This window comes from Pararge aegeria, chromosome 1 (genome assembly GCF_905163445.1).
Source record: "Pararge aegeria chromosome 1, ilParAegt1.1, whole genome shotgun sequence".
NCBI lineage: Eukaryota > Metazoa > Arthropoda > Insecta > Lepidoptera > Nymphalidae > Pararge > Pararge aegeria.
In genome coordinates this window covers 7,511,489-7,524,607 of record NC_053180.1, presented here as the reverse complement: position 1 = coordinate 7,524,607, position 13,119 = coordinate 7,511,489, and the positions used below count along the sequence as shown (strand labels likewise).

Genomic DNA, 13,119 nt, shown 5'->3' with positions numbered 1-13,119 from the left:
CTCTATATTATCATTCTATCTGCCTATAAAATATTATCGTTTTATAATCTGAAGTAAGTGAAATGAACTCATTAACGTTTTTGTTAAATTCCTACTAAGTACCGAATAGTTAGATTTGTTTAGGGTTATTATAAAAGCAGATGTTATATCACGACCAGGATAATAATCACAGATATATAATTTTGATTGTATGTAGGTAAGTATTTAAGGTCAAGTAGCGCTCGCTTAAGGAAAAGAAAAGTGTGTGTACTTATGTACACTCGTTAAAAGTTATTCTTATTCTACGTTTGTAGAAAAAACGACACTAAAAATAGAAAAAATACTTACGGTATTAAATACATTGAAAGTTTTATTATAACGCATTATCTAGTTAAATAAAATTTATTTAAATATCACAAATAAATACATATCGTGAATACAGTTGTCAGCTCTGACGCAAAAATATTAATCAGCCATTATTGGCGTACAACATTCAAATACATTTGAGGTTGATATAAAATCAGAATTTTTCCATTTTGTGCCATGTACCTGCTTTATACTTACCCTGGTCAAACACCCTGTGCACTGCCTACAAGTTAGCTTTTGACTGCAATATCACCTGGTGGAAAGGGATGATGCAGTCTAAAATGGGGGTTGGCAGTTTTATAAAAGCGTGGTTTATACACGACATGTTACCGGAACGTTAAATCGCTTAGTGGCACGTCTTTGTGGATAAGGTGATGGTCCACGGCCGAAGCGTCCCACCAGATCAGACCAAAGAAAATTCATAAATTTTAAATCAACAAATTTCTATCCACCCAGTCCCTCCCATTTAAATCCACAGCGCTGCGCAACGAAGATTTTCTCTTTTATGGTGTTTAATAAAGGTATTAAGCTATTAATGTATTGGTTTACCTTTCAGTGCAAGACAAAACCACATTCAAGGCCTTCCGTATAGCAGTAAACGTTATGCTCTCGCAAGAAACTTGCGGTTACCTAGTCGTTCTAATGTACGCGGGGTCTATCTTCGAACAGGCTTCAGAGTCCATCAGCTTGAAGTTAAGTCCCAACAAGCAGACGATAGTAGTGGGCGCTATACAATTGCTGGGCTCTATTGTTGCCAGCTGCATCGTAGAGAAGACTGGGCGGAAGGTAAGAATTTATGCCAAGAACTTTTAATGCCAAAAATCAACAAATTTTTGAATTTCTTACGACGCGATGTTAAATTTTATCAGCTCAGTTTATTATAAGTGGTAAGAGGGCTTCGATTTTTTATTGTATGGAGCTTGGTTTACAAGCAGAACAAACATAAGTCCGTTGTTTCTTTTTAATAGCGGCCGATTATGTCACTATACAACTCTGAGGTTTTCACGAGAAAAGGTTATTTGTATAGCTTCCGGCTGTTGATTAAAAAACTGTACTTGCGTGGCCGGTGATGGCAGACCGAATCTGGGCCAAAATAAATAATCTCTGACCTTTGACATTGTTACTAAAATATTGATAAGAAGCGACCGAAGTTTTCGGACAAACCCACGTGGAGTAACGATATCAACATTATGACACATCATCGACTCAAGTCATCAGATTCACGAACAAAATTTAAAAAAAAAAGAATTATAGGTACACATGCTCAGAAGTAAATGTTTTCTAAACTGTACTAACGCAATGTTAGTTACGCAGAAGATATTATGTCACTGTCTACATACAAAAACGACTTCTAATGTACCATAAGACTGTGTTACTTCTTTATGCATTATTTTCAAAACTGCTTAGTTAGATATTCTTTTAAATAAGTTTAAAGTTTAATATGGAATATTCTCTCATCTTTTCAGTGGCTTCTAGCAGGTACGTCATTTGCGACGGGTCTGTCGATGCTAGCTCTTGGAGGCTGGTTCTACATAACCTCCATGTCAATATGGCTGCCTGGCTGGTTGCCAGTAGTTGCTATGTGCCTTTGCATCTTCGCTGACGCCGCGGGATACCAACCTGTGCCATATGTGATAACGTCGGAGCTGTTTTCGTTTCAGGTTAGCTTATTAGATTTTATCTCTCAGATTTTATCCAGATTTTGGGTATTTTTCATTCTATTCCGGTCAATTCAATCCACCGCCAACAATCTAAATTTTATAAGCTGCCATTATTTAAATCTACAAAATTTCAACAACCGCTACCTAGTCACTGGGTGGTGCGTCTAGCATAGAGATGGGATCTCCAGCCCTATAAGTAGGTCTAATGTCCCCCCATCTAATGGGAAGTCTAGGTAGATTTCCTATTAGATGGAGGGGACGCATAAGACCCAGGTTTCATATAAGTATAAGTTGTTATTGATACAGTCTAGTCATATTATCTTCGCATTAGAATAAATATTTAGGCACCCCGAAAACATTTACATAACCTGAGTTTTTGTTGACAAATAGGTAAGTAAGTGGACCAAACGGGTTTGATATCATATATATTTTTAAGTGATTAAAACAATCGATTCATAATGCGGACATGGGAAGGTAACAGATGGTTACCTTCACATGTCTCAACTGCTGAACTAATCTTGATTAAATTTTCGTCATGGATTAAAAAAGAAAAGTTTGAATCAAGTCTCAAATTTTCTTACGTTTTCTACGAAATTATAAAAAAGCAAACAGCAGCTAGTATTATATTAAAAATATATGAGAAACATTACGATACTCTTATGCTGTTTTAAAAAATATTAAAGTACTATTAATAAAACCGTTTTTTCGTACATTAGACTGTGCTGCCAACAACAAACTGTCAAATTGTCACGCAAGATGTATTTGTGCCAAATTTCATCAAGATCTGTGCAATGTTTAAGGAGAACATACGTAACAAACAAATAGTCAAACAGACACACTTTGCATTTATAATTTTAGGTAAGTACTAGGTGTTGATGTTTGTTAGTAGTAGAGGTTTTCGTGACAAAACTCGTCTGGGAAAGTATTGCCTCTATGTATATTTCTGTGGCAAAGTATAAGTAGCATTGCTGTCGCCAAGCAGCAGTGCTACGTTCTAGTATGAAAGGTGTGTCTGCAGGTGGCTAAGTTTGATAGACACAGGCACAGTAAATATACTAAAGCAGTATGGAAACTACGAACAAACGTTCGAAACATTACACTTACACAGATGCACGCACCAATGAGGCCTCAAAGCTAGTACATAAAAAAATTGATGTCCAATAGAAATTATATATTTGTTACAGCATCGCGGCATGGTAACATCCTTCGTGAGCAGCGTGGACGCGTTAAGCGACTTCCTCCAAACAAAAGCCTACGACCCCCTGCTGAAGCTCCTTGGAATCCATTGGGTTTTCATAATGTTTTCCTTAGTTTGTTTCATCGGTACACTGTACACTGTGTTATATGTACCAGAGACGAAAGACAGAACTCTTGAAGAAATTTACGCAATACTTGACGGAAGGCAGAAGGAGAAGAGGAAAGATGTGGAAGCTGGAGACGAGATTAGTAGATTATAGAGTTACCACAGATTAATGACCTGACTGTGTATGAGCAGTCTATAAAATATAACTAGATAATGACATGAGGAGTGTATTCCAACTCCTTATAATTCTTCTAGATGCCCAGTTTAAATATATTTTGGTTATATGTTAGTCAGTTCAGTGACGATAATGTTAGAAACATAATAATAGAAATTAAATAAAAATATAATTATCCTGGGGCCTGAGAATGAAAACTAGGGACTAGGATATGATAAGTAGGTAACAATGACGCACCTACTGATGTAATCCTGTAACTTTTTTGGCATTTTGCCCATCGCTTTTCTGTAATCAAAACGCATAATTTGACTGCGGTGGTTTTTTAACTTTAAACGTGTAATATGCATATTGTTAGTGCTCTTAATAAATAAGTAAAAAGCACTTTAAAATGTTACAACTGTTACCACAATTACCACTGTTAAAAGTTACCGAATACGGAGTAGGGATGTACTAAAGTAAAATTCATATTGTGTGATTCGAGCTGCGAAATACTTAAGTAGATAATTTCATTCAAAGTTATTGTAAATGATGCGTTGAAAAGTGTATTATTGCGGCTGGGAATCGTAACGAAGGTTTCCACGGGCAATTTGGAGTTCATAATTTTAGAATTTTCTATTGTCTGCTCTGGTAGGAAGCTTTGGATGGGGCTTATTACCACTTTACAGAAACGTACCGCCAAACGATTTAGCGTTCCAGTCCAATGTCGCGTAGAAACCGATGTGTGTGTAATATAACTGCTATACCGCTTATAGCTCAAAGCGTAGCACTAAGGCTTAGGCTGGAGCCTAGAAGGAATCTGTATTAGCGTGTACAAATCGCATGTTCTTAATCGCCCGGCCTGGCGTTAGCTCTCGTAGACCTTCGCGCATGTACCTTGTACATTTCCTCAATAACCTATACCAGTCCACTGCTGGAATAAAGACCTCTCCCAACGAAAAGGTACATCCATAATCGCTGGGCTAGGCAGTTAGGTTGGTGATTGCAGTAGATGTTAGCAGTAGCACAGAGAACAATGCTGCCCGTACTCCGTTATAGGTATTCCCTTAGTCGCCTCGTACGAAAACCGCGGGAAGAAGAGGCGGTGTAACCTGTATTCTGATCTGCCATCACCACACGGCAAACTTCACGATTAAAATACTCAAAACTATGACAGTCATTCCCGCCGATTTAGCCGACAAAAACCAATTTTAATGTTTTTTTTTACTATTTAACTTAACATTTTAAATTTCAATTCAATAGCACATAATCTATCGGTACAAATATTGAAAAAAAAACGGGAAATTTGTGTTTGATGGCTACCTACACTCAGTCTGCGTTAATGGCTCGATATCTGGGTTGGAAAACTATAATAAACTGGGTATGTAAGTAAGTAAACAAATAAATAACTGTTCTACCTACGTTTACCTATGCGTTCTTGTGTAAGTTAACTGTATCGTGCTTAAGAATTTTAACTACATGGCGCTCTTTCTATTCCATATAAATCATAGTCAACTTTCGATCAATCGAATAAAGTAGATAGATCGAAAGTAGTAAACGTAGGTAAAAAATCTCACACAGGGCGCCCTGCACAGCCATTCGTGACTTGTCTTGCAAATATAGGACGCGCGTAGTGTATGAGAAAATTTACCAATTTAATATTATTATAAAAAGGCTATAAATGTGGGCCGAAATTTTTGTGCAATTGATATTAATCTAGTTAATTCTGTGATAGTTGAAATTGTTAACAAAAATATATTTTTATTGTGCCTTCCGATTGTGATATTAATGACGAATAAATAAATGGTATTATTAGTGATAAGTACAGATGCCATTAAATAATTTATACAAATTTGTACTTTTTGTTACCTGCTTATTAAATATACCTTATTCTTCAACACAGACGTTAATACTGACAGAGTCTTCGAATACAGTAAATATTTTAAACTGGTTTCGATCATTGTATGTAACCTGTCATGAGTATCGGCACCATGTAGATTATATTTCGGTATTGTTTATTTAACCGGTTAAAACAAGTAACCGTTCCTAATCCCATGTCCTACTGAGCAAGTGGTATATAATTTATTTTTGCGAATTGAGAGATAGGTATATAGGTACAGCCTGGAAATATTATGGCTACATCTTCTCAACATGTCGGCGATAATGTTTCAGGAAGGCAAGTACACTTCCTATGATGCCATACCTCGTATGTCGTACAGATTATTTAGGTCCACCAAAACAATAATATAAAGCGATAAAAAAACTTATCACTCAATAAAACGAAAAACTATATTTATTATACTTATGCATAGTATAGCTAAGCTAATAAAATAGGTACACTTTATGGAAACAAACCGCTAGTCATAAAATACACTATGTTTTTAGTCAGGACTGCGATTTTGTGTTTTTATTTAAATTTTTGCTTTGCTTTTGTTGATAAGGAACAAAATGGCGCATCAGTAGGTAAGACACAAATGCACCTACCTACACAAAAAAATATTTTAAATGGTAGGTAGTAGGTACCTACCAGTTAAGTAATGTTTGAAAACTGGGGGAAGGCAATGATCCCGGAGAAGCTAATCACAGCGAATCTCAAGATGATTTACAACATCATTCCGAAACAAATTCAACAAACGCAAAAGACAGCGAATCTCAAGATGATCTCTGTCCTAGGCTACGACGAGCCCCTACATATCTTAATGACTAGGTCACTGATTTTAAGGAGGGGAGATTGTCATAGAATTCAAATAAAGAATTTCAGTGTTATTGTCATGTCAGTGTCAGGAGATTAGTACATGTTTCCTTTTGTTAATTTCTGTATTAAATAAAACCAAATATCTCTTGGTTTTGTCTTTATATCAGCAACGACGCTATCCTAATCCTCTCTAGGCTGGTAGGTACCAAGAATTTCTTTACAAAACCCAATACCTACTGAGGAATAATAATAATAATAACGTTTCATTCAGATAACAATCCTTAGCTACAAAAATAACAATTATCTTATTTACTATATTATAAACTAAAATTGGCCAAACCTGTAAATAATAATAAATTAGGAATCTCCTAAGGTAAATACCCTCTTGAGCACCTGGTGTGGTAAGTGTGTACCAACCAAGTGCTCCATAAAGGGATTTTCCCATTTATTGGTTAATATTTTCGAAATACCGCACGCTTAATATTTTGGACCTTCTGCTCATCATTGATGCAGATCTTTTTCTCATGATTGCGTAAAGGTCATCAACGTGATTCTCCGCAAACATTTGTGATGTACTGCAGAAGCGCGGCAGCCCCAACAATACTCTGAAGCCATTATTGTATTGTATACGTAGGTCGTTATAAGCCCTCTGTGTATATGACACCCACAAGCTGCACGTATAAAATGTTTGACAATATGCTCTGAAAAGTGTAAGCTTCACTTCCCTTGTAGACCGTGTAAACTTGCGGGCCATCATATTACATCTTATCGCCGACGCCTTACGCTCCCTCTCAATGTCTTTGTTGTCATTCAAGTCCAATAATGTTTGGCCCAATCCGAAATCAAACGCAGTACCTGCTGATACATAATTTGAACTAACCTACAACATATTTTGTTTTTTACTTTCAAGTTAAATTCAAAGTGAACGTGGACTACAACGAGCCCCAAGAAGTTCAACTCAAAACCAGCAGACGTCGGCACCATGATAATAAGAAAGCTTTACGAATCCGAAACGACCATCTCCTGGACCGCAACAGGGAGAACTTGAGGATTCGCGGTGGAAATACCACCGATACTAAGAACTTTCCGTACATCGCTGCAATTATTATAAACGGAAGGCTTTGGTGCGCTGGCACCATTGTCGATGTTAACTGGGTGCTAACAGCTGCACATTGCTTGAACTAGTAAGTTTCAGTAGCTTTACCTACTATATTGTGTACCTACATATGTTTCTCAAAAGTAATGGGCGTATCTAAGACGATTTGTAGACATGTTTTACGTAATTAAAGAAGGGGGAATACTTTTACGAATTTCAACAGGCAGTTTGTTCCGCAGTTCCAGCAAAGGAGCAAATGTAGGTAACTAAGGTTATTTGCCTAGTTTGGGTCTAAGCTCTAAATCACTGTGTCCTATAGGACAGAAGTTGTTACAAAAGGAGATTAAAGAATGATGATATCACAGAATTTAGAATATACAGAAACCGTGTATACGACTAATATTGAAGCATCAAAAACAACTCCACTTTAGTAGTGTTACTCAAACATTCCATTTAGCAACTGCTAAATGGAATGTTTGAGAATAGGCAGCTGCCTATTTTACCTCTGATGTTCTAAACGTTTACCATAAAATGGGGTGGGTAAAAGGGAAAAAAATTGTGCGGGTGTGAAATGAAAGGTGCGCCGTTTTTAATGTTTTGGGACACAAACCACGGAATCCAATAATGCAAAAAACTCTCATTCAGCCAGAATGAGGGTTCTGTGTGCCTTTAATTCTGTTGATGATAAATAACTACAAAATTCATACATTTTTATTACACCTTCAACATCAAAGAAGTAAGGTTAAAACAAAAATACAAAATTACAATACAGCATGAAAAAGAGGTACCAAGAAATTTTAGGAGGAACATAATTATCTCTTCCAGGCAACCGAAGGCATAGAAATTTAACTAAAAAAAACAATACCACAACGCGTAAAATTTAAAAGCAATTAACCAATAAAAAATCCGGAATTGATCATCTTCAAATTCTTCAGCGTCCTCCATGTTGCACCAATGAAAACCTTGGGCAGATACGTTAAAGTGCGGGTTGGCAGTGCACACCCGCACGAGGGAGGCCAGCTAGTGGATGTGGCGGGAGCTGTTAGACACCCTAAATTTGAAGAGGAACCAGTGCCGCACGCAGACATTGCGTTGTTGAAGCTTGCTGAAAATTTGGGTATGAAATTACTAACAATGAATATATCTACCCATCATTTAAAGGCTAAGCTAGGATATATAAAAAATGATTTTGAAGTTTCCATCCTTCTCATAAAATTAAAGATCAAACTACCATTCACCAAGGTATAGAGTCCTTAGTGAGGCTCGAGTGAAATCTACTGGTAGATAAAATATGGTATCATAAAAGCTTACCTACTCTTCTCAGTCGGATTTAAGGTATTAGGTACTTACATTACATGATTAAATTATTTAAATAAAGCTATACGACGTCCCTATATTAAAACCTCCAAACATTTATCATGATTTTTAAGTAATGATTTAAAAATAAACGGAACTTATTTGGAAATAATGGGAATCACAATTTTAATATGGCAATCAAAATATGTGCCAAAACAAAACACTTCTATTAAAAATGACTAATTGGTCACTTTCTCTTTCCCTCTCATTAAAAATTCTATCGTTATTCCTTCCTACCCGTCCTTTGGGGTTTGCAAATCTATGAACAAAAAATCGACCCCCGACTACCGCGCGACATTCGCGCGCACGTACAATTCGTTAGAACAAAAAATATGGCCGTATGAGTTATAAAAATAATATAAATTTATATCGTTTCGCATAATGCCTTATTGTGTTGTGGTGGTGAATTTATTGTGTGTACCTAAGTGAAAATAAGTGACACGCTGGATTTGCGGAGGGGTAGCGTGAGTTGATTCCTTTCAATCCAGATTTGTCCTTCACGTATTTTCTTAATCTTTAAATATCTTTCTTTTTCGCCTTTCAATACAGTCCACTTTTTTTAAAATATAACAGCTCTCAAAACGCTTTATTCCCACCACTACACCTACTTGGTTCTTCAATAATTCAACTTTGTTGCCAAGTTATGGTAAAATAGAAAAATAATCTCTCACACGAAAGTTATTTAATAAAATAAGTTGAAGAACGAAAGAAAATAACATATCTTACAACTTGCACAATACTGTTCCCAGTAGCATTGCCTTCCGTCCCGCAGACTTATCTTCCGCTATTAAAGTTACGTTAACTTATGTTGGAGATAAGGAGTTAAGTACCAAAAACATTACAAATTTTGACGTTTGTTCCTCCATATAAAATGACAGACTAACGGTACAGGTGTTTATATGTGAGCGTGACATTAGTTTATATGATAACCATAACGTTAATGGCTACTGTTTCCTTACCAACAGAATTCCAACGGCACATCAATTTGATCAGAATCTACGACGGGATGAAGGAGCCTTATGCACAGAGCTTCGTGTCTGTTACTGGCTGGGGAGCTACACGCGTAATTTTTGTGTTTTCTTTTCTTAATTTTATATTTTATTGAAAGAACATTCAACAGCTTAGCTTTGGTATCTCGTATTTTGATTGCCGGTCCTCTTGATGCTTAGTTGAAAACCATCGTCTTTAAACAGAGTAACGCTTCGCAGGGCATGCGAAGATCACGTACAACAAAGTGCCGCCCCGTGTCCATCAACCTGAAGTTCTGAACCAGAACCTTAAGTAAGTACCTGTAATTACAGCGGCAACAACTCCCTTCACAACAATAGTGCATTATACCATAAATAAGCTTGGTGGTAGTAGATAACCTAATTCCCCGGACCAGCTCTACTGTTACTAAATCCAACTCCAAAGTACCTAAACCTTGCTGAAGTACCTTGTCCCACGAAGACACTAAGGGTCCGTTAAGATAGCCAGCGCGGAGAGCAGAGCAAATTTTAATCGCATTTAAAAAAGCGTCTTAAGACATTGAAATAAGTTTTATTTTTACATTTGATCTCTTTTATGATAAGAGAATGCTCGGGGATGCTCTCAATACGCTCGGTGTGTAATATTAAGCAGGTAATTCGTCGCGCCGGTCGGCTGCTCAATGCTCGTGCTCTTTCGCCCTCGAGCAACAACCGACCGGCTCCGTTCGCGTGTCAAAAATTTTGTAAAATTCACGATATTTAAATTGATTTTGACAAATTATTTCTAACCACACATTTTTCTTTTTTTAATGCAGCTAATAAAATATGTCTTCGTCAGAACTATCTATATCCATGTTGCGACTTGAGAACACACGTATCAGAAACAAAAACTGGACTGCCACGCACTGAATTCGAGAGAAAATATGCTCGAAGTACAATCCGGCCCAAGACCGTACGCTCTACTCCGAGCGTATGCAGCCGTCATGATAGGAATATAACTTATGGCCGAATCAGTAGAATATCAAATAACGATCAGTATTCTTGCTTATAATATCACGTTTATTGCCATCTAGGGATCAGACACGGCATTTAGAGATCACACACCGGATCTGATGACAGCGCGCCTCAAAGTACGTACCCGGGGATTTTGTAGCGACGCATACCAGCTCGTCAGCGGCTTCCAGTTTACGCCTGACTTCTTCTGCGCCTCTTTGAGGGAAGGTATCAGAGATGCGTGTTTGGTAAGTGTCGGTTTATTTTTTTTATTCCTTGACTTGTCTAAGATGATAAACTGTTATGGGTATGGCACTTAAATTAAAACCCATACCTCTAATTGGTTTCTAGGTACGTGACATTATACCGGAACGGTATATCGTTTGGCAGCACGTCTTTGTCGGTAGGGTGGTGAGTAGCCTTCTATCAGAACAGGACCGGAAAAAATTTTGAAATTATGATTTTAAGATTTTTTTCCGTTCCACTGCGCCAGTAAGGTCATCAAAATTACTTATTTTGAGTCCGGCCAACTCTGATTGCGCGTACCTATCGTCTGGTGGGAGGCTATAGAGCCGTGGCTAGGGACCACTGACCCTATCGACAAGACGTGACGCTAAGGGTGCCGCGTAGAAACCGATAAGGGATATGGGTAATTACTGTCATACCCCGGCGGTTACCATCAAGTGAGATTACAGTCAAGGGGTAATTTATATTGGAATAAAAAAAAGCTTACGTTTTACTATCTAGAGAGTTACTAAGAAGTTATTAATTATACTCAGTTCGACGCCGGGGCCCCGGCTGTGCAATACAACCGCCTTCTGGGAGTGATGAGCTTTGGTCCAGAGCGCTGTGGGCACACGACTCAGCCGGCTGTATTTATCAAAGCGTTTTACTTTAGGTACGTAAAAAGAATACACTTACTTTATTTTCGTGAGGAATTCCTCGTGGGTAGGTGTTGTACTTTCCGTCGTCGGTGTACCATCTCATCGCCTGGTGGCTGGGTTTAAAACCATAGACTGAGTCTAACTGAGTCCAACCATAGACTAGTTATAAGGCTTCAAAAACTTGAGAAAGAAGTGTCTCCTATTCCCCATTCAAGAAACGTGTGTTTTGCCCGATAATAGAAATTCAAATTCAAAAGTAATTTTCTTAAGTAGGCCAACTTTTTATGCACTCTTAAAACGTCAAGTCTGTTTGTAGTGACTCTACCACCGGTTCGGATAGCAGATTTCACTGAGAAGAGCCGGCAAGAAACTCTGCAGATTGCTCTTTTCCGACATCATTTTAAAGTTTGACAATCTTTAGAATTTGTCTGTTTTGTGAGAGATGAGAGCGGAGTGGCCGGCTTCCAAGCAGCCTTATCGTTAAGGAATTCATCAATCGTAAAAAAACATTAATTGTTTAGTAACCTCTCTGTAATCTAGTGTGTTTTAACAAATTGTTTAAACTTATGCATTGGTATGGCCAGAACTACCTTCGGAATCATGTTATAAAAGCGTTTGTTGATATTAGGTAAGTAGACTTTCATATTGCACTTTGGCACTTAGCCGGTTTATCCTTTTCACAGGGACTTCGTAAAGCACACGATATCGTCTTACAAAACAACAGCAGAACTGATTGAAGCTATGAAAGACATAGACCCCGTGGTGCGGCCGCCGGTGCATATACGCGATGATGTGGAAGCAGTTCAGAACCCAGAGGAAGTCACGCAGCCTGACAACAGGCACGATTGAAACAATCGCATTCCATCTGAACTTTGGAATCTTAACTCAAAATAAATGACGTTGAAAGTAAACTATTAATAACATTGCATAGGTTTCTATTTTATTTATAATTAATAGTTCGGTATATAGGCATGATGACTAATTTTGAGAAACTGTCTTATGATTTTCGTCTTAATTCTTAGTTTTCCAGAAACCTCGTTCCATAACTAAAGATTATTGATTTTTGTATTCATTACAAAAAACTTGGCAACAGATAGTTTGAAATCACAAAATACTTAATAAAGGTACGCAGAGATTTTCGAAGTTCTAGCGGTACAAAATGTTTATATAAGAGTTACGTCATAATATTGAATTCGGCATTTCACCTGTGATGGCGGACCGTAAGATTTTTCAGTTTTAGTTATTGAAAATAAATACCAATCTCACATCGAATATAAATAAAAATACATTTTACATAATACAAGATTTATCATTATTCATTAGATAAATGTAACACAACGTGTAAATGAAAACCACATTGGTTTTACCTTGTAACCTTCCAAAACCTGTTGTCAAGGCACGGAGGACGAACTGGTAGAATTATTTAAAGGCATTAGATTGAAACACGTTATTAAATGTATTTATTATTTATTTTAATACATAACTACAGAGAATCATCACTGCGGGACACCGAGCGCGCCCGCATGCCGTCACGGGCTCATCCATGTTTTTGGTACACTTAAAATAAATTAAACGACACAAAGAAATTAAACACATTCTATTATACTTATCACATGCTAATTAATGTTCGTGGACATCGAGGCGTGATGCGTAAAAGTACTGCGGAA

The 13,119-nt window shown here is 37.3% G+C and overlaps 2 protein-coding genes across 3 annotated transcripts in view; both read left to right on the top strand.

The window, feature by feature from the left end:
* LOC120623530 (solute carrier family 2, facilitated glucose transporter member 8-like) overlaps positions 1-5,310 on the top strand; it is a 36,023-nt gene extending 30,713 nt beyond the window's left edge. The window contains exons 7-9 of the mRNA XM_039889587.1: positions 902-1,131; positions 1,812-2,006; positions 3,191-5,310. Of these exons, the coding sequence (XP_039745521.1) occupies positions 902-1,131; positions 1,812-2,006; positions 3,191-3,463 (698 nt within the window). The 3' untranslated portion in view covers positions 3,464-5,310. The remainder of the gene's footprint in view (positions 1-901; positions 1,132-1,811; positions 2,007-3,190) is intronic.
* A 131-nt stretch (positions 5,311-5,441) lies between these two features.
* LOC120623541 (trypsin-like) lies at positions 5,442-12,373 on the top strand. 2 transcript variants are annotated; one of them, XM_039889607.1, is made up of 7 exons: positions 5,442-5,923; positions 7,066-7,339; positions 8,187-8,368; positions 9,573-9,670; positions 10,649-10,705; positions 11,348-11,466; positions 12,136-12,373. In XM_039889607.1, the coding sequence occupies exons 1-7, from the start codon at positions 5,836-5,838 to the stop codon at positions 12,299-12,301; spliced, it is 984 nt and encodes a 327-aa protein (XP_039745541.1). In that variant the 5' UTR covers positions 5,442-5,835; the 3' UTR covers positions 12,302-12,373. The 2 variants fall into 2 exon arrangements, with proteins under 2 accessions (XP_039745541.1, XP_039745532.1); XM_039889598.1 differs by having other exon boundaries at positions 10,649-10,816.
* The last annotated feature ends 746 nt before the right edge of the window (positions 12,374-13,119 follow it).

Excerpts from the sequence above, each read along its gene's own strand:
- LOC120623541 (XM_039889598.1), top strand. The coding sequence starts at position 5,836 with ATGTTTTTAGTCAGGACTGCGATTTTGTGTTTTTATTTAAATTTTTGC. Across the intron at positions 5,924-7,065 it reads ACAAAATGGCGCATCAGTAG|TTAAATTCAAAGTGAACGTG; the intron begins GTAAGACACAAA and ends TTTACTTTCAAG. Across the intron at positions 9,671-10,648 it reads CTGGCTGGGGAGCTACACGC|GGATCAGACACGGCATTTAG; the intron begins GTAATTTTTGTG and ends ATTGCCATCTAG.